The sequence below is a fragment of the Zeus faber genome, assembly GCF_960531495.2.
Source record: "Zeus faber genome assembly, chromosome: 1".
NCBI classification, from domain to species: Eukaryota; Metazoa; Chordata; class Actinopteri; order Zeiformes; family Zeidae; genus Zeus; species Zeus faber.
The window spans coordinates 40,725,329-40,752,509 of record NC_137193.1 but is presented as its reverse complement, the minus strand read 5'-3'; the positions used below and the strand labels follow the sequence as shown (position 1 = coordinate 40,752,509).

The window sequence follows — 27,181 nt, the reverse complement described above, 5'->3', positions numbered from 1 at the left end:
AAAAATAAGAAAGTAATACGAATAAAATTTTGAAAAAATGGCAATATGCAATAAACCTGAAAATTACCAAAATATACAACAAACATAAAAATCAACAACAAACCTGAAAATGAACAGTAAACAACCCTCTGTATCAACAATTCCAATTCTGACAAAAATGTGAATTTCTTCAGTTGCTGTAAAAAGTTAAACCCATATTCCACAGCTATGAAGAACTTTTATTGTATGGAAAAAGTCAAGACAACCTACATGTATAGTTTCATAAAACTACTGTAGTTATGGCAGATTTATTATAAAAAAAAGAAACCTACACAAAACTATACAAAATCGTTTGTAAAATAAGCAGAAAAGAAAAGAAAACAATGAGTAATAAAAAACAAACAACCATAAGAATGGGTAAGACTGTGAAATTGTGCTCATGAAATCACATGGAAACACCTACGACTAAACATTTTACTGTCGTGTTCATAATCAAAAGAAACTGTCAATCTGACAAGAGCCTCACATATACAATATCTAAGATTTAGTGGGAAACGCTTCTTCTTGTGAGTGATGTGCCACTAAACATCTGTATCCTGAGAAGATCCTGCATAACAGAAACACTAAAGGTCGTGGAACATGACGTTTTAATTCTTTGTATTTCATTTTTTTTTTATTCTTTATTTTCTAAGTCGTCCCCTCCCCGTACTGTCCCCTCATCGGGTCCCTCAAAACACATTATTTCTCATCCATGTGGCAGCGGGGAAACATGTTTTATTTATATCAGAGAAAGCGGTCAACGGTGCTCACCGCAGGAATATTGGTCCAGAGAGGAGACGGGAACAGAGACGGGGCTGAATTCACAGCTTCCCAAAAAACAAGAGGGTCTGTCTGCCGAGGCTCCGTCCCATACACACTTTGCAAAGTATATGAAATATATATAAAAATACATTTAAATTTATTTAAGGACATATGTTTTTCAATACACGCTAATACATTGCATTTTTTCTTCAGGAATACATCACAAAATATGACAGTAGATAGCTAATTTTTCTATTATCCTCATATATTCAAAATAAATATTACTAAATCATATTATTTTTGCAATGTAAATGGTTACAATTTCTACAATATATAGAAAGAAATATTTAATATTTTCCAAATATATTGCGAATATACTCAACACAGATGAAGATTGTGTCATCTTTTGATTTCAGTGTTACAGTATGTGTTACTTGCTCAAAATGTAGCATTATATATAATATAATATTCTACAACAACCTTGTCATGGCAACAAAAAAACCCAAAGACCTACATTTTACTATAGTTACTCTTACTCTGTCGACCGACAGACCTAATGATTCTCCCATCTGTTGTTTTGAAGAAGGGGCTACCATCAAATAGTATAGAAAACAACTTTATTGCTCGACCAATAAAATAATTGACGGCCTCATTTCCGCTCTCCGGTGCATTAAAACACAATTATGCCACTTAAAAGCATATTCTACAGGACGCTAGATAAAAAGTCACGGTTGGAAGGACGTCAGTGCGATCCATGTTATATTCAGGTTGAGCGGCGGTAATGGCAGGATGAGGTGCTTGTCTGCCCCGAGCTCCGTCCTACAATATTCATCAGGGGGGTTCACGCTTTCACCTCCAAGGAGTGTCAATGTCACACCACAAAGCTGCATGTGGTCATGTTTTCATGGCAAAATATTAAAGAGATGGCTATGGGAAATCTGTATTTGGCTTCTGACCACGGTGTTAAGGGCTATTATGTTTTACGAATTATGTATTATGTATTATGTATGTATTAAGAACCAACAAAGCATGAGAAATCAATTCTATTGCGATCTCGACCAAGTTCAGGCTTCTATTTTTTTTTTATTCCTGTCTGGGAATAAATAGGGTCGAGTCAAAAGTGTGAGAGTTCTTTCAGAATTTAGTTAATTTAGTAGAATTTGAGGGGATATTGTCATTGTTGAGACAAATGAAAAAAAGCACGTAGCATTTGAAAACACGGCATTGTGATGAATTTGATATACGGAAAGAACTGAAAGATTATTACAGACAGCAACACACCCACGTAATGTGCTCGATTTGTTTGGGAATTGTATTTAAGAAAACATCTCAAAACCAGATGAACCATCAAGTCAACCTCTTCAGCTCAAACTTTACAAAACGGGTAAATACCAAACCACAGCAAACCACAACATCAACCTTGTCTCTGTGCAGTGACCACAGACCCTCCGGACGACGTGCTGGTGAGCCGTGTTGGGGCTCTGGACGACCAGCTGACCGTCCGCTGGTCCAGTCCTCCCGCTCTCAAGGACTTCCTGTTCCAGGCCAAGTACCAGATACGCTACAGGCTGGAGGACAGCAGCGAGTGGAAGGTAGGAGCACGGAAACTGGACAGGGTAAGGGTGCGGACAAAATGCGGGAAACACCGGGAAATACATTGATATTGTGGAGCAATCCTGCTTGGGAAGTTGTTGCACAAGTCCTGAACTGTGCAGAGTGGGATGTTGCACCATTCTTCAAGAAGAAAAGCCTTCACGTCTTTGAGAGATGAAGGGGAATCTACTTTGCACTATTCACTCCAAAACTTCCCACCACCCCAATACGACCCACCTTTGACATTTATACGCAGTAGTGATGAAACGATACCCCTTATATACAATGCACCATTTATTACACCTAAACTTGTGGTACTACTTGGTACTTCTTACCAACCCATGCATTACTTCTACTGAACAGCCCTGATTAATATTGACATATTGATTGACTAAATAACTTATTTTCTGCATTAGAGACAACTAACATGCCTACACATACTGTATACCTGTCTATATAGGAGGGTTAGGGTTATGTTGGGCAGCAAGGTTTCCGTAAGTAAAAAAGCCAGTTCATTTATACTATCGACAATGTTATGGCTGTTCGAGAATCCTGGTTAATTGAAGAAAAAAAGTCAAATATACTGTACAAGACTGTATTAACATTGATTATTTTGACACAGGCGCTAATAATAGTCAGTAACGTAACAAAGTCTTTAGTAAAGTAAATGGCTTTTATACTGCTGGAAACCTTGCCGCCCAACATATCTCTTCTTCTCCACTCTAAAAAAATCCCTTTTCTCAAACATCTGACATATTCAAATATGACTTCATGAACTGATACCAGAGTTTAGTTCCCCTTTGCAGACACAGACAACAGACAAAAACACACCTAAACACATACTGTACACTGAATATCTGAGCAGCTTTCAGAGATCATCACAATGTTCTCCAAGACTCTTTCTTATTGTTTGTTTTTTAGTGTTCCTCTGAAAAGACGGAGAAAGTCGCTCATGTGTAAAACCCACATGTAAAGCAGATAGCTTTGCGATATTTCGGAGCCTGGTTCCATTTCAAATCCAATCGGAGAGCCAGAGAGTGTTATTTTGCTGTTTGGATGCTTTGATGTTCTTTGGACAAGACGGAACACATGCTGCTTGATTGTCTCGCTATTCATACAAATGTTGCTCTGCGCATGTTTGCGTTTAAATGGTGAAGTCACTCTAGAACAAGAGGTTTAAGCAATTACACTCCAAACTAAAGTCAAAGGGAACATGAATCTATTGCTCTAGCACACGTTCAGAGAAAACATAAACAAAGAAAATACATTCACTGGGAAGTAATGATCAGTTATGAATAAAAATAAAATCTGTACAGTTAAATGTGTGGAGTATTAAGGCGTGGGACCCTGATATTAGGATATCATCATATTAACACATCACAAACTAGAGCGCTGTGAGCTGCATGTTGTGTTTGAAAGGTTTTATTATATTACCATTAAAATAAATGACCATATAGTTCAAAGTTATGAAGCATTTGTGGTGTGGGGGTGGTGTGACTGAACCTGAACCTGAGTTAATTAGGTCCAGGATCAGGGGTGGCTGTGCACCGGCTGCTCATCAGAGCAGTTGATGAGCACGGTTAAATCACTCATCCCCACTCACATGGGGAGGGGAGCTTTTGTCAGGACAACGTTCCATCGGCTCCCGGCTTGTTACAACTTGCCGCTCTCTTCAATAAAATGGTTTGTCTTCAACATCATCGCCTGTGTTTCCATATATGTGTGTGTAGATACATGTATATACATATATAAAAATCGTATAAAAATCATATTTCCTGACACAAGTTATTTTAATTTTGTTCAACTGAGCTTGTCAATTGTTTTTCACTAGAAGTTGAGTGGTTCCAGCTTTCTGTTTTGTCTCGATATATACACTCTAATAATACAGTATAATGTTACACCTATCCAGCAGCTCGCAGCTCCTCTGTGGTTTTATCCCGGTCTCAGGTGGTGGACGACGTGGGGAACCAGACCTCGTGTCGCCTGGCCGGCCTCAGGCCCGGCACAGTCTACTTTGTCCAGGTGAGGTGCAACCCCGTGGGCATCTACGGCTCCAGGAAGCCCGGGATCTGGAGTGGCTGGAGCCACCCCAGCGCTGCCTCCACCCCCACTAGTGGTGAGCACTGATGATAATAATAATGATAAATAGTATAATAATTTTTGGGGAAAATAATAATAATGGTTATAATGATGATAATAATAATAATTACAACAAAAACAACGACAATAATCATAATCATAGTCATAATAAATTTAGCTGCAGGCAGCAATACACAGTCCCGTTTGGTTGTTTTAGGAATAGTACCTATTACAATTTTATCGGTTCTGTGAAACGCAACACAATACAAAAATCTACCATTTGCTTGTTGTCTGTAAATCACGGTTTGTCATTGGCATAAATCACTGTGATTCCATGTGGGGCAACCATGTCAGAGTGACATAATGACGTGTTGACGGCTTTCTGTGGATTATTTATAGTTTTCCGGGTCCTAGTTTTCCGATACGTTCCAAGTACATGAAACGCACAATGGACGCGCACAGTTTGTATGTTACAACTTCCTCGAATCCTGCAAAGTAAGGAGGGACACAATGCTGCATCTAACACGGGGTTAGATGCAAACAGAATGTCTTCATTTACAAAAAAGAAAAAGAGAAAATATCAATCAAACAGCCCGACCGACATCAAGCAGGTAAGATGAATTGGAACTCAAACTCATCTAGCACCACCACCTGACCGAAAGTTGTAGAGCCTTGGGGTATCGGCGATGCATGAACGTTTGGCTACTTCCCGTCAAATTTAATCGTTTTTTCACTTATTCGATGTAGATCGATATGGATGAAACTTGAACCACAACTTCCATGAAGACCTTAACCGTGTCCCTGTGCCAGCGGTTGATGTGTTCCACACATGTGTGATGTGTGACACTTTTAGCCTGAAAAATGCCAAGGAGAATAATAATAATAAAAACCCAAATGATAACCGTAGTGATTAATAATAATAGTAGTTAGTTATTAACACTACTGTTATTGTTCCCCAATTTGTTATGGTTTGTCAATTTTTTGAATATAGCTGCAGGCAGCAGCAGTAGCAGCAGTTTAGTTGTGCTAGGTATGTATTACATTTTTCCTGGTTTCTATAAAACACACCATCATTTTGTATTGACAGTAATTACAAATTTCTGAATTTCCACTATTCCACAATTATACAATTCCTGACTATTTCACTAATTTACGGCTGTGCGAGTATTTTGTTGTAAATGCAGTGAAAACAGAGAGGTATCATGCCATAATACAAACAATTCATAAGTCATTATTTCTATTTATAGACTATAACAATAATAATAATAATAATAATAATAATAATAATAACAATAATAATAATAATTATTATTATTATTATTACTATTATTAATAATCATAATAATAATAATAATAATAATAGTAGTAGTAATAATAATAATAATAATAATAATAATAATTTGTTTGACCAATCACCATCGACTTAGGCCATCGACCGATCACTGTGAACTAACTTACTGAAGATTTATTCGGTTAGTCCTTGGTCCTCTTGAACGACGTTTTAAGAACTACGACTGTTCATTGAAGTCGTAGTTGTAGACTGACATAAAAGAAAGAGATGGTTCCTTCAAAAGTTCTCAGAACTATGACAAAGTTCTTGTGGTGCGAAAATGCCTTCTGTGACCGATTACAGTTTTCAGGGTTCTTTGAAATGCAGAACGAGTTACAATTCGATGGAGTTCCCGTTTAACGCAGTATCGGCTCATGCTGTTTCCCGTTTAGAGCAAGTGTAAACATATTGAACGTAGTCTAGAATGCGCAAGGCGCTGGATGTGAATGACCACCCAGAGAAGACGCCTGGACATATATAACGTCGGATGATGATGTCACAAAGTTCTCCGCTCCTCAACTAGTCAAGTCACGCCAACGTTCTTTGACTCTAGGTGAGCGAACAGTTTTCCACATATTCCTGCTCCAATTACATAGATACATAGACATAAATAGATATTTATCACACTTGAAGCACAAGATGTCTGAAACGTCCCGGTTCCAACAAGAGCTCAACCATGCCTGTGCGTACTGCGGTTGTCGTGTTTCAGATACTTTTAAACAGAAAAATGCCAAGAAGATTAATAATAATAAAAATCGTAGCAAAAACAATAGGGTTGCTAAAAACAATTAGGGGGTGATGTTATTAGAGGTTATGTTATTAGGGGGTCATATTATTAGGGGTATACTGTATATCATTAGGGGTATTAATAATAAAAAAATGTTTTATTTATCATAATAATTTGCAGAATATTCTTCATTCTAATAAAAGATTTTACTCTGTAAAAATTAAACACAGAAATGGTGAAAAACAGGAATAACATCAAGAAAAGGAACAACCTTAGATAATGAATAAAAGTGAAATAAAAAAAAGAAAAAGGATTAAATAAAAGCAGCATGGCATCAATAAAAAATCATTAAGTCTCTCCTTTAAAGTAAACTTTAAATAAGTGATTTAAAGGAGCATTTGATTTTAAGGGCTTGTTCTATAAAACCAATAGCTCAGCTGCTATAGTGATTATTGGTGGAGCGTACAGTACATCTGTCTTTTATAGTGTTGTTGACACAACAACATTAGTTATCGCACCTGAAAAAAAGGCTCCTAAATAAAATCCAAAGCCCAGAGTCCAGAGAGTTCCCCATCAAGGATCTAAACCTGTGGACCGGCTGATAGTGGGTTCACAGCCCAGCCGCGGAGCTTGAAACCTGACCTTAAAATACCAAAAGTGAAGAAAGAATGTTGTTGAGGGAGAAATGTCCCGAATCCTGTACCAAACAGTGAGCAGACGGACAGACTATAGGACCGGGGTAACGTGATGCTGTGTAGCTGCTGCATTCTCAGCCAGTCTTAGGTGATTAGGAAGGAAAACAAAACCTCTTTGAGCTTCTAAGTGGTTTTATTCATGTTTTGTTGTCTGAGGTTTAACTGCTATGCAAGTCTCAAAGGGCTTTAAGGCCCAGATTTACAGTGTAGTTTTACCTCCCGGCTGTGAACTGTTAGACGAGCCAGGTACAACCCCAGAAAATAAAGAAAACTAAAAAACATAAAGGGCTCATTTGCAGAACTTTTACCTTTTAACTAACTTTTAAAACTTTTCATCAAACGTCTGTGATGTTTTTGCCTCCCGACCACGCTGTTCTCTCTAATAAGCCTACTCTGGCTTCACAATTCAAAGCAGGAAAACAAGCGTAGCATCCCAAAATTAACAGGCACCCGGAGCAGCCAGATCCAAACCGCATGTGACCCCTGTGAAACCGCGATAGGAATCTCCCCAAAACCTAGAATTTAATAAGAGTGGCACGAAGCCAGAGGAGGAGATTTGGTAGATCTTTGTCGTTAACCTTCAAAGATCGATGGAGTTACAGCGCAGGTTGTCTGACGGGGACTCAATGCAGAACGGAACCAGGTTTGGCGCTTTTAGGTTTTGGGGAGATCTAATGAGTTATGTAGGGTTTTTGGAATTTAGAGGAAGTCATTCTAAGGTCTGTTGTTTTCTGTGAAGGATCGACTGCAACAGGATTCTAGATCCCAGTGACCGAGCAGCGTTCAGTATTTCCACAACAAGCTCAAATGTCTGAAGTTGGAGCGCTTAATTGGGAGAAGGAAATGTATTGACTCCCCTCTTTATGTGTTGTTGATTACACGTTGTTGAAATCAAACTGGATTTGAAGAAATTCTGAAAGAGTTTTTGGGTGCCAGGACGTGGAGCTGAGCTTTTGAAGTTGAGACATTTGCAAAATTTTTATTTGAGAATTTGAAGGTTTTTGTCTTTGATCTACATCAGGGGTGCTCACACTTTTTCGGCTTGCGAGCTACTTTTAAAATGACCAGGTCAAAATGATCTACCTGCATTATAAAATGCTAAATATATTTATTTATAAATATACTGAGTATACTTTATATATACAATATATGTTGGCGTTCCTTGCATCACTGCATGAACCCTTAGGGCCCAAAACAATTAAATACATTTATGGTCACTACCTTACTCTGATGACTTGCACTGAACGGAGTCAACCAGGGTTGCATTGTCTGGACAGTAGCTGCTGGTAGCCAGCCTCAAGCAGGATTCCAAATGATCATCAGTTATGGTGGAACGGTATTTGGACTTAATAATCTTCATGTGGGAAAAGGCTGACTCGCATAAATAAGTAGAGCTGAATAATGCAGTCAAGGAGGGAGCACATTTCCTCATGTTTGGCTACTTTTCCTCTGTTAGGAAGTTCCAAAACTGTCCATGAGGCCTGGACTTAAGCTGAATGTCAGCCTGTAGTGTCAACATCTCATCCTCCACTGCAGACCAGTTCAGGTGAAAGAGTGTTGGAGTGAATCAACCTCTATATCTTCCCCACATGGGCAGCACATAAATGTAGCGATGGACTGGAGTGAAGCAAAGTCTTGAAACCGTTTGTCAAAGTCTGACAGACAGTTTTCAATCTGCTCTGTGTAGGGCGCACTGTCAAGTTGCGCACACGCCTTCCCTTGGGTCTCCAGCTCTGATGCCAGGTTTTGAAAGTTCCCCAAATCATGGCGCTGCAGCTTTGAGGACAGAAGTTGCATTTTTTGTTTGGAAGCATAACTGAACTGATCATGTTGACCACGGTTTTGTCTTTTCCTTGCAGCTCTGAATTAAGCCCATTCAACATGTTGGTCAGATCAGTTTGAAAAAAGATATATTTTTTTGAATGGGGCACAATCTACCTTTGCGATCTACCAGTCGATTGCGATCGACGTATTGGGCCCCCCTGATCTACATGGTAGAAGAGTTATTCTTCTCCATAGTCATAGTAATACACCGGACTCCTCCAGCCGGCAGTAGAGGACAAATAGGTTCTTCGTAGACAGCGACCACAGCGATGACAAACAAACAGGACAACTGTAGAGCAATGTGTCACCTTCTACTTATTATACTGGAGAAAAATACAATACAATAAATAGACTGAATTATTAATAAATGAAACAAATTGTTGTCAGAGCAGAGACATTGAGTTTCTCAAAATAAATGGGTGGAAACTAACATGTTCTGCCACTCACAAGAGTCAAATTCACCCTCCATGATGACAGGAAAAGATTTTAATATAAAGGACACAATTGATTTTAAAAACCGATCAAAAAAAAAAAAAGTTGCTTTAGTGTCCCCTAGCTGCAACGCTTGGTACTGCAGCTGGATATTACGTTCAGAATTCTTCAGGCGCCCGAAACTCACCTGTCGTGGCTCAAAGCACTCGTGTTAGCATTCTTATGTAAGGTGAGTTTCGGCCCTAACCATAACCTTGAACTCCCCTCCTTCTTTCTCCCCCTCCCCCAGAGTGGCTGCAGGGGGGTTGTGAGCCCAAGTCCAGCGAGCACAACGCCACGCTGCGGCGGGAGCTGAAGCAGTTCTTCGGCTGGATCCGAAAACACGCGACAGGCTGCAGCGGCATGAGCATCAAGCTGTACGACCAGTGGAGAGTGTGGCTGCAGAAGTCGCACAGAACGCGCAACCAGGTAGGTAAGGAGAACTCTCATCTCGACAACTCCCCCTGGTGGATAGAGGCAGGTAGATCGGCGGAGCGGCGGGGAGTTGTCGGTTCGATTTCCCAGCTCCTGCTCCTGTTAAAAAAGGGCTGGCCTTTCGCTGTCGATGTTTCCGAGCAGGTGAATGACAGCGGTGGAAAGTAAAAAAGTATGAGTAATTTGTGACTGTACTTAAGTACATTTATTCAAGTATCTCTAGAGTGGTGCTAGAAAGCTTGTGAACCATTTAGAATTTCCTGAATTTCTGCATAAAGCTGACCTAAATTTTGAGACAATCCAAACACAACCCAATTCAACAAATAACACAAAAAAACATTGTACATTTTAATTCAATTAAAATAAGCAAAATAATCCAACATCAAACGTCTTTGTTGGAAAGCGTCTGTGAACCTTTGCTCTCAGTAACTGGTGCAACACCCTGGAGCAGCACTGACTTCAACCAACATCAGCATGAAGACATTTTGTCCCATATCCCTTCCAGAACTGTTGGTGTTCAACTTCTGGCATCAGGTTCTGACACAACATCAAATAATCTCTTGAACTTGAACTTGAACATTTCTAAAGGGTTATGGTCTGGAGTTTGGCTCGGCCTGCCAAAACACAAAATTTGGCGGACTGATGAGACGGATACCCTGACATTCTCCTGTAGAATTTGCTGGTGCAATCCAGAATCCATAGTTCTGTCAATGTTGTAAAGCTGTCCTGGTCCTGAGGCAGCAATGCCCCAAATGCAATGCTGCCTCCACCATGGTTCATGGTTGGATTGGGGTAAGGGTCTTCTAATCCAGTGAAAAAAACGTTTTTTTTTTAATTCATCATGTCCGCAGAACGTTCTTCCAAAAGTCTTCCGGCTCATCCAAGGTGTCTTTAGTACACTTTAAATGTGGCAGCCATGCTCTTCTTATAGAGCAGTGTTTTCTTCCCAAGGACATAGTTCTGGTTCAGTGTTTTGTCTGGTGGCGAACTCAAGAACACTGAGATTGCAATCACATGCAAAAGAGCTCTGCAGATCCTTCGATGTTACCCGATGTGGGGTGTTCATCGTGAACCTCACTGGATATTTTACGCCTTGCGAGATTTTTTAAAGAGTCATTTTTGTGTCAGGGTGTTTTTAATTATGCTTAAGTAAAATGTCTGAGTACTTGTATAGTGCTCTACAGTCTGCTCACCGCCGTCGCTCGTTCGGTTCAGAATACGTTCTCCCAGTCTCAACACCTTAACACGACAATGAACTGCTCGCGCTCCCTGACTTTCTGACCCTGCCTTTGTGCTGTGCCATGCGGTCAGCGCTGCAACAAGCACAAAGGCAGCACATATCCTCCATGGAGCCGCGGTTCGCGTTTTACGATCAGGTGAATCTGCGGTTTCCACTTTACTGCCACAGAAGTAGGAGCATAAATTCAACATCCAAGTCGTGCACTTTTTTACTGCAAAAATGTAATGATGCTACGGACGTATGAGGATGCCGGGGCCGACGACCACAACAAAAGGGAATCGAACATGTAAATGTCATTAACGAGGCAGAGTAATGTGTTCCTGTTGTGTCTCGTTCCCCTTTGACGTGAGGCACTGCCTGCGGAACATGGGGCCAAATGGCATCCAGAACCAGAACCAGAACCAGAGCTTTTCCTGGGTGTTTCTTAGTGTATTCGTATATCAGGCCACTGGATACGACAAGTACTTTTACTTTTCATACTTTTAACTACATTCAGGACCGACTACTTCCGTACTTTTCCTAAAATAGAAATGCAAATGCGGTGCTTTCACTCTTACTGAAGTAATTTAGTGTCAAAGTATTTGTACTTTCACTTCAAAAAAAGCAGAGTGCTGTAGTTTCCAGATCTGCTCTGTTGGTTGTTCCCTCTGTTTAAAGTCTTCGTGGAGCCACTCTGACAAGTTCATATCGATCAACTTGAGAATTTAGTGGAAAACCTCCTGAGGATGAAGCCGTGGCGATGAATCAGAGAGAAAGAGAACAGCAGCTCCAGGAAGACAACAAAATGTCATTATGGAAGCAATCAGGAATTATCACATTTTTCCTGTTTAATTCATCCAGTATTAACCATCTGTTCCTCCCCATTTAGATTCGACAGGACGATAACTCCTGAGCGGGACCGGTCCTAGTGCTATTAAATTCAAGGAACAGCATCAACAAAGTGCGAGGAGCGGGCCCTCAGGGCTTCGTCGCTCTGGATTTTGGGACGGGCCGCTGATTGTTTGGTTTTTCAGACTTAATTCCCGGTTTTTGGAGAAGCCATGTGGAAGAGAGCCGAGCACTGGGGCGGCTCGGTGTTATTTTAGATTAAGATAATGAGGAAGGATGCTTTGATCTGGTCGCTATATCAATGTTTTCAGAGCCGCTTCACACACACAACACCAAATTATTATTATTTTTTTTCTTTATAAAGAAAGTTCAGTTGAGTTCAGTAATCCTCCTTCAGAAACTCTGCTTCGTATGGTAAGCAGTTGTGGCCGCTTTGATGAAAAAAAAAAAACTCACAAAGAGATTATATTCGACTGAAACCACCTGGAAAAATAATCTGCAATGAGCATCAATCCATCACACATTACCATTTCCACTGTTTGATCCAGCGAATCATACGGGAGAGTAATATAAGAAAAAGTAGTAAACTTCATAAAAAATTGAAACTTCCCAGTATGCCAGAAATCTTGAGATTTACCAGTACTGTCAGAATGGCAGCAGATTTCCAAACCAGAAATTCTCTTGTTTAGTTTCCGTCTCCTAGCAAGAGGGATGAGGAATCGTCAGAAGAACAATTAAAGAGTTAAGTCTGAAAATTTGATTCAAAAAGCACTTTTTTAAAAAACAAGTATCAACATAAAGCTTTTCCCGCAAGCAGCAGTTGAGCACGGAGTGGTTACCAAGTGGGGTCCAACGAAAAATTAAATATAATAATAATAAACCTCACCGCAATAAAAAAACGATGTAGTACATCTCAAACAGAGCTCAGGGGAGAAGGAATTTGAGGAATTATCCGAGCATTAAGTACAAACAACAGGATTACGATGTGTTTATTCACCAAGTATTCATAAAAACTCACGACATTGCTCTTTCATTTACACAAAAATATGAAGCAAAATAAGAGATTCATAGATCCAGATCTGACTCTGGATCATAAAAGCAAAACAAAATTTTTACTGATAATTGCATCACAATTATTACTTAATTGTCTAATCACAGTTATTTGAGTGATCATTTTGTGAAATTGTTTCTTCCATAATCATATTTTTCCAACCAAATTTAAGATGAATTTTGAGCCAATGCGCAACAAACAAAAAGCAAATTAGGTGCATTTCCATTAGTTGGGTCAAAGACTATTAACTCTCTAGCTGGATTATTATGTTCAATAAATGGCTCTTCTTGTTAAGGTGAATGTGTATTTTTACACTCTTATGGGTTTACACTACGATAGCAGCATAAAACAAACAAAAAACTCATGATGGTTCTTATCTAAAGGATTTGATCACAAGGGAAGGTAAAAAGATCAGATGCATTATTACATTATTAACATCATATTCAAAGTGTACATACTGTTCTGAAGGCTTTTAAACATTACCTGTATTTTTTTATAAACAGCATATTTGAGGACTTTTACTTCTTTAAAGTAATGTAAAGTTAACAAATGACGATTTCCAGAATAAAACAATGTCTGCATGAAACTCAAGTAAAGAAACAAAACTCAAACAGCATTGGAATGTGTGTTTTTATTAAAAACAAGCTAAATGAAAACAAAAAACACTCAAAGAGGCAAAGTCAGTAAGTTTCTGAGGTTTATTTTCTGACTGAAGCATTTGAGAATATTTACAAATTCCATTAAGACAAACACAAGAGTCTTTTCTGCTGAGGCAGGCGCACGCAGGCGCACGCAGGCGCGCACACACACACACACACACACACACACACACACACACACACACACACACACACACACACACACACACACACACACACACACACACACACACACACACACACACACACACACACACACACACACACACACACACACAGCCTCCTGGGTGGAGGGAAACTGCAGGGTGAGCGGGTGGAGGAGGTCGATAAGTGCAGTGGATGCATCTCAGATCGCAGTCGAAGCAGAAGGGCAGCGAGTCGATCAATCATGCGATCAATCAGTTCCCTTTTTCCCCCGTCACTCACACTCTTCCGAGTCGTACTTAAAGTCCTGCATGATCTCGCTTAGAGCCTCCATGTTCTTTATGATGCTGCAGAGGGAGCCCAACAAAGCCACGTTTTTTAATAACGTGCCAAAATGTAACAAAGTTCACCTTTATTTGAGGGATAATGTGCAGCCAGCCAGAGTGGTTATTTTGCCGATAACGACCTGGCTGCACATTATCCTGCTAGACAATAGGTGGTACGAGATACAGGAAGTTGTGTCTCGTCCTACTGGCAACCTGCTGTAGCAGCATTACACTCTGGATGTACTCTGGATGCAAAAAGCAGTTTTAAATAAAATGGGATATTATGGTTATTCAAAACATGTGCAAAAAATAAATATCTCGACAATCCCTGTTTTGCCTACGGGATACCAGCCATCATAGGGTCTTCTTCACACTCAGTCGACACGGAGGAAATTAAATATAATATACATATGAATACATGGACGCAAACCCACTTGACTTATTTCATCACAAAGGACAAAAAAATTCCTTCTATTGCGTAGAAACCTTTTTTTTCCCCCCTCTCAAAGTGAACATTTCTTTGTTGAATTTTGTATTTTTGTTTTAAATTGGGCCAAAATATTTCCATTTACTTCTGAAAAGGCTGTACATCATTCAGTCAAAACTATTGACTGGAACGGCTAAAACCTTTTTTTTTTTTTTTTTTCAATAAATATAAGCGATAAAGAGAGATGTCTGAGATAATAAATGTTGATTTGTTCAAGCCAGTAGGAAACTAAGTGGTTTTTCATTTAAATGTATAATAATAATTAAACCTGATTTATAAACCACATGCCCAGCGGATAGTTTGTGTGTGAGTCAGGGGTGAGCGCAGTAAAAGTCAGATGCGTTTACGGCGCTGCTTACTCGTGCTTGATCTCCTGGATCTTCTCCTGACAGCCCTCCTCTTCTGGGCGATCCTGGGCGCGCTGAGCCGCCAGCTGCAGCCGGGCCGTCTGGACGGCACGCACGCACACACACGCGCGCGCACACGCACACGCACACACACACACACACACACACACACACACACACACACACACACACACACACACACACACACACACACACATCCATCAATGCCAAGGTTTAACAGTGACAAAATAATGTTTTGAGAACGTATATCAAAGTTTTTATAGTTATCATTATTAGATATGAAAAGTAACTTATCTTTATCCGCGAACATTCGCAACAAATCCCCTTTCTTTGAAGGTTTTTTTTCTAAATAAAATTTTAGTCATGAGATAAAGAATCCCTGTGGCTTATTATAATAGATCTCTAGTTCAAGATTTTAAAATATTACCTCACATTAAAAATAATGTAGTATGACTAAGAGAAATACAAAAAAAAAAAAAAGCACAAATACTTTTTTAGCATATGAAATTAGGTTTACAACATGCTGCTTTGTGCACAGAAAGGGCATTCTAATATTAGAGTATATTGTTAATTTTTTTTCAGGAGCATAATAAATGTTGTATGTCCATTTTACTATAAAAAGATTGTTTAAAATAAATAAATAAATAAATAAATAAATAAATAAATAAATAAATAAAATAAAATGGGTTAATTTGTTTGGTTCTGGCCTAAAATGCACTCAAAGTTTTAATAAAATACCTTCACTCAAATATTTTGAGCTATTTTCGAGGGATAGAAAATGTCAACAACTCTTTATTTTTAACCAGTATGCAAAGGTAGCTCTGTTTGATGCAAACAATTTAACACAGTTTGCCTGAATATGGTTACAAACAAAGAGGGCTTCTCTATTTGAACTTAAAAAAAGGCCAAATTCTTAAACATTTTGATATTTCTGACTTTTTAATGACCTGTACGCTGTTTGACATGTTGTGGAATGCAGACTGTTGAAGAATGTCGGAGAAAAGCCAGAAGGTTTTAGTACCACACTCAAACAGTCTGGGGATCGGGTTTTTTGGAAAACTGCGAATAAATGTACAATATATATATATATAAATAGAATAAAAGTTTTGTATCTTTAGATTTCACTATTGCATAGAATTAGAATCAGAAAGTATTGTATTTATGTGATTTTTCTCTCACTTTCTTACACTTCGTAAATATTTTTATATGATTTTTATGTGAACTTGAGAAAAATTTATATAAATAGGTAAATGACTAAATAATAAGCACCAATTTGCTTATAAAAATTGTATTTGAAGTGCATGCTTGTATATTAATTTAGTAATTTGGATTGTAAGACCAAATACCAATAAATATATTTGTAAGATCAACATAGAAAATATTTTGGTCATTTTGCTGACTGTTTCCACATTATTGCTCAGATGTCAAAGACACACATTATTTAAACGTAAAAAAATGTATAGTTAGGCACTATTAATGTTTCAATACTCAGATAGTTATATAGTATTGGTAATATATGTAACACATTTAAAACTAACATTTATAAATCTTATAAACAGCCTCAGCATTAGTATGTGTACGTTCTCCTGATAAATCATGCCATCTTGTGGCAGATCAGTAGAATTACAGCGGCAAGGAACACATAAGTCGTTCACAAATTTATAAACCAGAATAAATTGTCAATTGATTTTGGCTTCAGCGTATTTCAGTGAGGGATGTTTTGGTTATAGGGCAGTCTCAGTAGTTAAAATGAAACAGCAACAACAAAACATACCACGAAAAACCCAGGCGATTAAATTATAAGATGTGAGGCAATATATTGTTTTTGTTGGACATACTACATTACCTAATATATGTTGGGATGCACAATACCATTTTAAAGACGATCATTTAAAGATGATTTTTTAAAACAAAATTATTTTAAAAGATATGTAGATCATCGTGAGATACAATTAGCTGGATCAAATGTGTAAACTGTTTCCCCATATTCATTGATTTCACTATCATATTATTATTATATGTATAATATATAACATTTGTCATGAATAATTCTTAAATTAATATTTTAAATTTTATATGCAGATGTACGGCCTTAGCACAATTGACTCAGCAAAGTGGCGATGGTAGAAGTTGTATTGTGGTATGTTATTGTGTCTCAGGGCTCTTTGGATGACTGAAATCAATCTCAGACACCTGTGATAATTAGTCTACCAGGTGAGCCCAATTCAAGGAAAACTACTTAAGAAGGACGTTCCACATTATTCAGCAGCCACAGGTTTCAAGCAATATGGGAAAGAAAAAGGATCTCTGCCGCCGAAAAGCATCAAATAGTGCAATGCCTTGGGCAAGGTATGAAAACATTAGATATTTCATGAAAACTTAAGCGTGATCATCGTACTGTGAAGAGATTTGTGGCTGATTCAGAGCACAGACGGGTTTGTGCAGATAAAAGCATAATGAGGAAGGTTTCTGCCAGACAAATTCATGGGATGAAGAGAGCAGCTGCTAAAATGCCATTACAAAGCAGCAAACAGGTATTTGAAGCTGCTGGTGCCTCTGGAGTCCCACAAACCTCAAGGTGTAGGATCCTCCAGAGGCTTGCAGTTGTGCATAAACCTACTATCCTGCCACCCCTAACCAATGCTCTCAAGCAGAAACGGTTGCAGTGGGCCCAGAAATACATGAAGACTCATTTTCAAACAGTCTTGTTTACTGATGAGTGCCGTGCAACCCTGGATGGTCCAGATGGATGGAGTAGTGGACGGTTGGTGGATGGCCACCATGTCCCAACAAGGCTGCCACGTCAGCAAGGAGGTGGCGGAGTCATGTTTTGGGCCAGAATCATGGGGAGAGAGAGTTTCTGACTGACCACTTTCTTCCATGGTTCAAAAAGAAGAACCGTGCCTTCCGTAGCAAAATCATCTTCATGCCTGACAATGCACCATCTCATGCTGCGAAGAATACCTCTGTGTCCTTGGCTGCCATGGTCATAAAAGGAGAGAAACTCATGGTGTGGCCCCCATCCTCCCCTGACCTCAACCCTATTGAGAACCTTTGGAGCATCCTCAAGCAAAAGATCTATGAGGGTGGGAGGCAGTTTGCATCAAAACAGCAGCTCTGGGAGGCTGTTCTGACACCCTGCAAAGAAATTCAAGCAGAAACTCTCCAAAAACTCACAAGTTCAATGGATGCAAGAATTGTGAAGGTGATGTCAAAGAAGAGGTCCTATGTTAACCTGTAACTAGCTTGTTAACATGTTTTTGATTGAAATAGCTTTTTATTTCAGTAAATATGACCTAATGCTGCAAATTCAACAAATGACCGTTTTCAGTTCTTTACAACCTATAAAATGTTTTGAAACTCTGTTGTGCATAATTTGGAACAGTGCATTTTGAGTTTTTTATTTTTGAAAAGAATACTGTTATCATTGGGAGGTTTGTTCAATAACATTTGAATTATACCCTAACGGTTGATGACTTGAAAATTTTACTGACTGTCATTTGCATCGACTATTTAGGAAAGTCAGAGAAAAATATCATTTGCATAATAATTTGGAACGCGGTGTGTGTGTGTGTGTGTGTGTGTGTGTGTGTGTGTATGTATGTATGTGTATATATATATATATATATACACACACACACACACACACACACAATATATATATACTGTATATCTTGTGAGCCAACTAACAGAGTTCCAAAGAGGGAATATTCGGCACCCATATTGCAGGTGCATCAGTCACAAAAAGTGCTGAATTACCCAGTGTGTGTGTGTGTGTGTGTGTATGCCTGTCCTACCAGTTCTAGTTTTTGCTTCTCCTTGCTCTGGAGTTTTTCAATGTGCTCAGAGAGGTCTGGCCTGTCAAAGTCTTGATGCAGCTTGTCCTTGATCTCCAGCATCTCCTTGGAAATTCCGCAGAAGGCCTGCGTTATCTCATGGACCAGCTGACGGTAGTGATCAAAGTCGTACTGGGGCCCGGTCCTCAAGTAGGCCTCATGTCCCCTGGAAGGAAGGCGCCAGTCAGAACCACAACAACACGGAAAACTGCGGTGTACAGCTCAATAAACAACAGCCGTGGAAACACAAACTAGCATGCGAATTGGAAATCCAGAGCAATTTAATGAAGACAGCGTGAGAACTGTTAGTGTTATTGGCATGTAGTCTATTAGCTGAATACCAAACCTGTCTATTATTTGTTTACCAATTTGAAGTAGTATAAACCTCCAAGTAATCTAAAGTATCTAAGTAACATACTCATCAAATAGACGATAAGCCTCAACCCGATCCGTTTGAAGGACGTAAAATCGCTGGATCAGGACTTTAAATTCTGTTGGTATCTAGAGAGGAAAAAAATAAAACAGAATTTGGAAAAATAACAATCCTAGTTAATTCACAACTGATGTTTTTACACAAAATTACGGCCTCCATACTACATTAAGCGTGTTTGCTATAGATATGTCGATGGACAGACGGACAGACAGACAGGTAGAGGTGGATGTGAACTGTTACAGCAGCTCACATCAAAACCGTTTACAATAAAAAGGATATAATAAACAAAAAGGATAGGAAATCAAATGGTTGATATGCAATAAACACTCACACCTTAGGACGGTTCTATATTTCAAATAGATTATTTTGCTGTATCACAACATTAAGAGCGACGCAAACTATTTAGTTTTGCTTTACGAGACTATTGTCAACATAGACGTAATAGTACGTATTTCGTCTCACTACGACTTTTCTGATAAACGTTATAACTTGTGGAACAGCAAACATGAGCCATAACTTTAACAACATGACATTAACAAAGTGAGCGTGAACTACTTACCATGGCACGAGGCTAAAACTTACATTTAACGGGGAAAATGGTTAATTCGAGAACATACTTCAATAACGCCACAACGCTTCCACTGTTGTTTGGACTGACTGACTCGGCAGGCTTCCGTAGCCGCTTCCACCCCGGAAGTAGCGCGACCAGCTTCCCCTTCCACCAAAAAAGCATTAGCGCCGCCTGCTGTTTTGTCACGACATCGTCCTGGATTTATACGAAAACTGTTTATCAGTTTCATCGGCTTTTTGTGAGTAGAATTAATTATCAGTGTGGAAGTTTGCGTCAAAATCATTTTCCCAAAATGAAATAATATAAGTTGTAATAAAATCGATTTTAAATTTGCTATCAAGTTGTCATGAGTTACAATTAGTTGGCTTTATAACAATAAAATAAAACCAAATTATTATAAACCTTAATGATAAAACGACATAAATATTTTCAACACATTATTCCCTTGTGGTCCACACAGACAGAATATGTAATACTTTTTCCGGCTGTCAAACACACGACGTGTAAATAGACTCCAGTAGAGGATCTTTTTTGGATTATTCAAATTCCATGCCTCATAGGCCACCTAATAATAATAATAGGCTTTGTTTTGGGGCTGGAGCAGCTATCCTACTGTATACTTTTTAAAATTGTATTTTTATGTTGGAGGGTTTAAACAAATTCACTTCAGTACTGCTATAATTTCAATAAAAACGCTTTGTGTGGAATAATCACTAGATAGCAAAGAGGAAATAACAGCAATATGATTGGAGAAAAGGGATAAGTACATACTGTTTATTACAGATATTTCTTAATGTTACTAATTTTTTTGTATTTTTTTTTTCTTTGTTTGCTTACTTTTTTTTTTACATTTTTTAAAATATTTTTGTCCGAGTCAAATTCTTTCTCTGAATTTGCACACTTGGTCAATAAAGCCGGATTCCTCTAGCCTACACGCAATCCAGTTGAAATGCAGACAATAATCTTAAAAAAAAAAAAAAAAAGCTCATACCGTGAATAATTTAAAAGGATCGTTTGAAAACAAGGAGAAAGGGGGGTGTAAAAAAAAACAACCAAAAAACAAACAAAAAAAACAATTTTCACGATATCGCGGATGAACTTGAACCATTTCGTGTGTTTATGAAAATTCCGGCGACTGCGGAACGTGCGACGCGCCCACGCGCCCAGTCTCCTCGGCCGCTGATTGGTCCGCGGGTTCAGCACCGCGGCGCGCGGACAGCGACACACGTCCGCGCGGCTCTGATCAGAAGAGGACGTCATCAGCGTCTGTTTGACGACGTCTTCTTGACGTGTTTTTAAAACGTTTTGTTTGGGTTTTTTATTGATGTTAAACAAGCTGCCTCCAGAAGGAGAAAGAAAATGTCGTAGAATTGGTGCGTTTCGCCCATGCGGCCGCGTCTTTTCACCTCCGTGTCCCAACTCGCGGGCTCTGCGGGTTTTAGGACAGTTCTCACCCGTTGAGGGTGTGGAGGTGGTGGTGGAGGGTGGTGGTGGAGGGTGGTGGTAGGTCCATCTCCATCTCTGGGTCCGGAACCATCTCGGGTTTGATGCCGAACCAACGAGACCCACCACCCGGCCACGGGGCTGCTCCTCCCGCTGCAGCCCGGCGTCCGTCCATCTCCCCCGCCTTGTGACATGACAGCCCGGGGCAGGAGGAGGAAGAAGAGGGTCCGAGGGTCCGAGGGCCAGAGCTGAGACACGTGGATCCGAGCAGGCGCCGTCAGCTGGAAGGGCAGGGTCCTCAGGGGAGGCTGCGTGGTTGGAGACCAGAAGATGCCCCAACGGCACCACTCTGCTACTTCCTCACCTAAAGCTCCACCTGGTTCTCCACCTAAAACTCCACCTAGTTCCTCACCTGAAGCTCCACCTGGTCCCCCCCGCGAGAAGCTCCACTTGGTTCCCCACCTGAAGCCCCACGCGGTTATCCACTTGAAGCTACAGTACACCTGGTTCCCGACTTAAAGCTACACCCTGGTTCCCCACCTGAAGCCCCACCCGGATCCCCACCTGCAGCTCCAACAGAATGGGCTGCCTGCAGAGCATCGCCTGCAAGTCGCGCATCAAGCGGGAGAACGTGGTGGTGTGCGAGCTGTCCGCCACCATCGACCACTGCCCCACCGTCATCGAGGAGAACTCGCCCATCGTGCTCCGCTACAAGACGCCCTATTTCAAGGCGTCGGCGCGGATCGTCATGCCCCCCGTGCCCCGCAACGAGACCTGGGTGGTGGGCTGGATCCAAGCGTGCACCCAGATGGAGTTCTACAACACCTATGGAGACATCGGCATGTGAGTATTGGAGGGGTGTGTGTGTGTGTGTGTGTGTGTGTGTGTGTGTGTGTGTGTGTGTGAAAGGACAACACAATTGAATACCCAAAGGTATTTGTAAGACATTCTGATTACACTAGGTGTGTTTTCATAATCTGAATGTCCTATTAATGCTGTTTTTAAGCATTTATAAGTCATTATACTATATTTATATATACAGCATATCTATATATTAATTTATAGAAATATGTACTGTACATAAATAAGATCTATAACCTCTCACAATTACAACATTTTAATGCTGCATTTAATCAACATAATCCCAGCTAATCTTGTTTTGAAGGATTCAAGTTTTAAAGAAACTCTAAAACTCCATAAACCACCTATACCTGAATCTTTGTGTATCAAGATCATCAAGACACATTTAGTGTCTTGTTGATCTCATAATTAATCTCATCCCTCATCCCATAAATGAATGTCCTCATAATCTGAAAAAAATCTTTAATGCTGTTTTAAAAATTCTAAAATATTTCATATTCATCTCCTGATTTACTCCTGTGATTCAAGACATTTCACAGTGCTGTTTTAAACGGATATAATCCAAACTAAAGGATTTTTGAGATGAGTCTATAAACTACGTGTGTGTGTGTGTGTGTGTGTGTGTGTGTGTGTGTGTGTGTGTGTGTGTGTGTGTGTGTGTGTGTGTGTCTGCGCGTTTGTGTGTGTGTTGTGTTTGTGTGTAGATCGTCTACACATTCACGTTCAGCCATGCACGCTCCATGCATCGCAGTGTGCAGCATTTGTGCACCCAGCAGGTTAACTGTGCTGTCAGCCTCCTCCATTCAGACGCCCACCGCCGGAGTCTGTTCCTGTGACTTTGGCACCTAAATAGAGCGGCTGCCATCAGGGTAGCTCAACAACAGTTGCCGCTCTCACTCTCATGTTGTGCCCACTGGAGCAGAAAAGAAGAAAGACACACTCCTATTCCGACAGACACCCATGCCGGCTCATCTTCCAGATTAAGCACACGCACGCACACACATACACATACATATACACACACCCTCCTACCAACCAAACGCAAAGCACACATACACTCTCCCCGATGTCCACACAAACTTGGGCGCACACTGTGGTGTCCAGTGGTGAAAGAAGTACTTTCATAGCAAAAACAGCACTCTTGTTTCTTCTCTAGTAACAGTATAGGAATACTTGATATTAAATCTACTCATGTATAAAAACAGTAAATGTACTTATGCAACAGTGCAGCCTCATATTGAGGCTTGAAGATGCTGTTGCTTACTCTTGTAATTGAATGCAATGTGCAAAGTTGTGATTTTGTGTGGAGTTCCCTAAAAGGGAGCCACTTGGCTAATAAAGCACACACCTACAAGATGTACTGTACTAACAGTACAGTAAGTGCAGTACTGCAGTAAACAGACTCGTTAGGTTACGTTACATTCCAGACCTTTTGCATCTACAAATAAAGGTGTGTGTGTGTGTGTGTGTGTGTGTGTGTGTCTGTGTGTGTGTGTTTTGGGGGGTTAACGCAGCGGGTGAGAAGACGGCTTTAGGATAATGTGCCTGAGTGATCATGAAGACACAATGGACAGATGGGTGAGATTTCAGTAGATAACAATAACTGTCCAGCACACAAAGAGATGTTGGTAATCCTCTGATACGCTTAGCCAAGACACCAACCAAACTACTCTACAAACTCTACGAGGTTGGAGCCTATACACTGTTTATATGTCTGCCCATAGGAACATGTAAATATCGTACTACACCTAGTAATTAAATCTACCTTAAATTGCCATAGTCTTTCAGGGGCTCTGGTTTTCTCTCTAAAGATTTAAGGAAATAAAATAGGATTACACACACTAATCCCTCGGGGGAAAATTCAGGTGATAGAGCAACAAAAACATGGTGTGCAGTGTGTGTGATTGTGTGGTATATTGGTCCAATATCAGGCAAAAAGGTTCTGATTCAGAGAATATTCCCAATAAAAAAAACAAAAAAAAAAAAAAAACTTTTTTTTTTTTTACAGAAAAATGGTGGTTGTTTTTTTTTTCACATGAAAACATAACACGTAAGACCCCTGCAATGAATTATATGAAAATAATTTTGTTCTAATGATTCCAAACTAAATTTGGGGCGTTGCAGCAGCACAGTGGGGAACATGAGTTACTAGTAATTCACCTGCTGTATACCTTAAAAATAAGAATGAGTAATGAACAAAAGAAGGAATTAACAGCTCAGTGATATACAGTGTCGTTATTTTCTGTGAAATCCCAAATAGAAACAAAATGCAAAATAAATGTAATATTGCAAAATAAAAAGCAAAGAGATCATTCCTTTGTATTGACCCGTTCTTAAAGCTCAGAACGGGCGTCAGCAGTGGTGGAAAAGCATGAAAGTGACAAAGTGGTTATTGATACATCCTTACGTGTTTTGTTTTGCGGTGTTCCCCTCCTGTCCAGGTCCAGCTGGGAGCTTCCTGAGCTGCGAGAAGGCAGAGTACGCGCCATTAGCGACTCAGACGGCGTGAGCTATCCCTGGTACGGAAACACCACTGAGACCGTCACCATTGTGGGCCCCACTTCCAAGCCGTCACGCTTCATCGTCAGCATGAACGACAACTTCTACCCCAGCGTGACTTGGGCGGTGCCAGTCAGTGAGTCCAACACCCCTCTGCTGACCGGCATCAAGCGCGACCAGAGCTTCACCACGTGGCTGGTCGCACTCAACACCACCTCCCGGGAGAAAATCCTGCTGCACACCATCAAGTGGAGGATGCGGGTGGACATACTGGTGGACCCCTCCATGCCGCTGGGCTCCAGGGCCAGGCTGGTCGGCCGTGTGCACCAGGACCAGCCGGGGGTCCTGACACGCATGGAGCCCATCCCTCCCAACGCCATGGGGAGGCCCAACGCCAATGACGCGCAGGTTCTGATGTGGAGGCCCAGGAGAGGCCCGGCGCTGGTGGTTATACCATCCAAGTAGAAGCAGAACAGGCTTGGGAGGAACTGGAGAACTGACAAAAAAAAGCTCCAGAGAACCCAAACAGCCATTTTTAAGAACACCGAAAAATGATTGTGGGCCACTACCACTACTGCAGAGATCCACTAGATAGATTTAAAAAAGCAGCAGACGGAAACTTGAAGTGAAGTTCATTTTTGCATCTTTTTTTGCGTGACATTAGGGGTTAAATCATGAGGGGACACCTGCCTTAATTCCCCACCTCTGCCTTTAACATCACCCAGACAATGGCCTCTTTCTTCTGGTGCATGTTGGCCCTTTTGAGTGGAAGGCCCCTTTTGTTTGTTACAACTAAGCACATGTGACTCAGTGACTCAAGAAACTCAGCGCGAGGTTGCCATGCAAACCTGTAGCTCCACAGGTCCAGAAGGAGATAATCAGCCCTAGATAGAAGACAGAGCGTGTTTTTAAAGGTTCTTCAGCCTTAATGGCGTTCAGATGATGGCCTCTCCACCCAATAGAGGGATGTGGTGCGAGTGAAAGACTGGAAACCCTAAAGTGTGTGTGAGGTTATCGCTAAGGGGTTTTGCATTACGTACAGAGAGCGATCGTGTTATTTGAGTGTGTGTGTGTGTGTGTGTGTGTGTGTGTGTGTGTGTGTGTGTGTGTGTGTGTGTGTGTGGGGGGTCCTGCCTTGCTGCTCTGTCACACCATTATGCCTCACTCAAACACCATGAGCCTCATTCGTCAAACCGCAGCCCCATAATACTTTTATAGGATCGAGAGAGAGAGAGTGAGGTTTAACATCCACACACACACTGGAAAAAAAGCGGAAATAAGTCGAAGAGTTTTGAATCTTTCATTTGGTCGCCTGTAGATCTTTGGTTTAAAAGTATTCATAAATGAGGCTTCGGAGCTGGATTTTAAATCCCAAATTGTTTCTCTGATCGAAGCCAGTGATGACTGGACCGATGGAAACTTTCTAGAAAAAGAAAGAACTTATGATAAATAATTTAGAAAGTCCGGTGTTTTATTTTTGGAATTTATATTATATTTAAGTAGCTGAGCGGGTTAATGGATCTTTCCAGAATGGGAATGATTCTTTCAATGTGTCCTTATCACATTAGTATTTATACTCTGAGGACAGAGATTGTGTGAAAGCAAACTGCATTCACTCATGAAAGACTTAAGTGAAGAATATTTGGGCTTTGTTACTAGCACAGCGACAGTATGACAGTGTTTTTTTTTTTTTACAAGATGGAATGCAACCTTTCTAGGGTTTTAGTTTTTCAAAGGTTCTCAAGGTAGCGCGCCGAGGGTCAGTAGATGAGGCTTACGCTGAAACTCATCAAACTGTCACGATCTCACCCAGCTGCTCATACCGAGGTGCAAACCATTCCTGCCTTTGCACACAAACCTCATCTTGACCAGGGGTTCCCAACCTTTTATCGCCCCAGAGGCCCCCTTAATCAAACCTGATTCAATCTGAGACCCCCAATACGCCGCCCCCCCCCCCCCCCCCCCCATGTAGTTCTTATGTATGTATATGTATCCCGGTATGGTCATGGATCTTGTTATAATTTATAAAAGAACTAACCAATATTTCACTATTATACTATATGATACATTAGTATCATCCAAGGCCTTGCGACCCCCCTGCAATCTCTGGTGACCCGCTATGGGGGTCTTGCACCCTAGGTTGGGAACCACTGATCTAGACTGACTCAAGTCATGATCACTCAAAGGACTCTTTAGGTTTTTATTTTACCTTTGAAGCCCTCCAACACATTGGTGTTGGCCACTGGATCACAGAGTGACTCAGCTATCGATGTCTTGTCATAGTGGAGGAACAGCTCGCACGTACAAACACGATACTTTTTTCCAGAGGAGACACCTTGACAAATCTCTTGCCAGAGGCCTGTTATGGGATGATTAAAAGGGGAAACCCTTTTCTGACCGTTGTTGCCTATTTTGTAATTGCTTACCGTGTTGGTGGAAATACATTTTTGTATTTGGTCACAAGGTCACTTTTACCTTGATGGATGTAGTCCTTATCTCCT

The 27,181-nt window shown here is 40.5% G+C and overlaps 3 protein-coding genes across 3 annotated transcripts in view; 2 read left to right on the top strand and 1 right to left on the bottom strand.

The window, feature by feature from the left end:
• Nucleotides 1-13,658, top strand: part of crlf1b (cytokine receptor-like factor 1b) — a 31,614-nt gene extending 17,956 nt beyond the window's left edge. The window contains exons 5-8 of the mRNA XM_080024110.1: nucleotides 2,215-2,372; nucleotides 4,321-4,489; nucleotides 9,750-9,928; nucleotides 12,043-13,658. Of these exons, the coding sequence (XP_079880236.1) occupies nucleotides 2,215-2,372; nucleotides 4,321-4,489; nucleotides 9,750-9,928; nucleotides 12,043-12,066 (530 nt within the window). The 3' untranslated portion in view covers nucleotides 12,067-13,658. The remainder of the gene's footprint in view (nucleotides 1-2,214; nucleotides 2,373-4,320; nucleotides 4,490-9,749; nucleotides 9,929-12,042) is intronic.
• Nucleotides 13,659-13,778: 120 nt separating this feature from the next.
• rex1bd (required for excision 1-B domain containing) lies at nucleotides 13,779-19,993 on the bottom strand. Its single transcript, XM_080024233.1, has 5 exons — nucleotides 19,866-19,993; nucleotides 19,292-19,374; nucleotides 18,835-19,039; nucleotides 15,029-15,117; nucleotides 13,779-14,203 (listed from the first exon to the last, which is right to left on the bottom strand). The coding sequence occupies exons 1-5, from the start codon at nucleotides 19,866-19,868 to the stop codon at nucleotides 14,131-14,133; spliced, it is 453 nt and encodes a 150-aa protein (XP_079880359.1). The 5' UTR covers nucleotides 19,869-19,993; the 3' UTR covers nucleotides 13,779-14,130.
• A 1,907-nt stretch (nucleotides 19,994-21,900) lies between these two features.
• On the top strand, nucleotides 21,901-25,145 carry fam78bb (family with sequence similarity 78 member Bb; the record flags this gene model as incomplete). The annotated part of the gene is made up of 2 exons (XM_080005148.1): nucleotides 21,901-22,163; nucleotides 24,623-25,145. The coding sequence occupies 2 exons, from the start codon at nucleotides 21,901-21,903 to the stop codon at nucleotides 25,143-25,145; spliced, it is 786 nt and encodes a 261-aa protein (XP_079861274.1).
• Nucleotides 25,146-27,181: the final 2,036 nt, after the last annotated feature.

Excerpts from the sequence above, each read along its gene's own strand:
- rex1bd (XM_080024233.1), bottom strand. Across the intron at positions 19,040-19,291 it reads GCTTATCGTCTATTTGATGA|GGGACATGAGGCCTACTTGA; the intron begins GTATGTTACTTA and ends CCTTCCTTCCAG. Across the intron at positions 15,118-18,834 it reads AGAAGCAAAAACTAGAACTG|ACGGCCCGGCTGCAGCTGGC; the intron begins GTAGGACAGGCA and ends CGTGCCGTCCAG.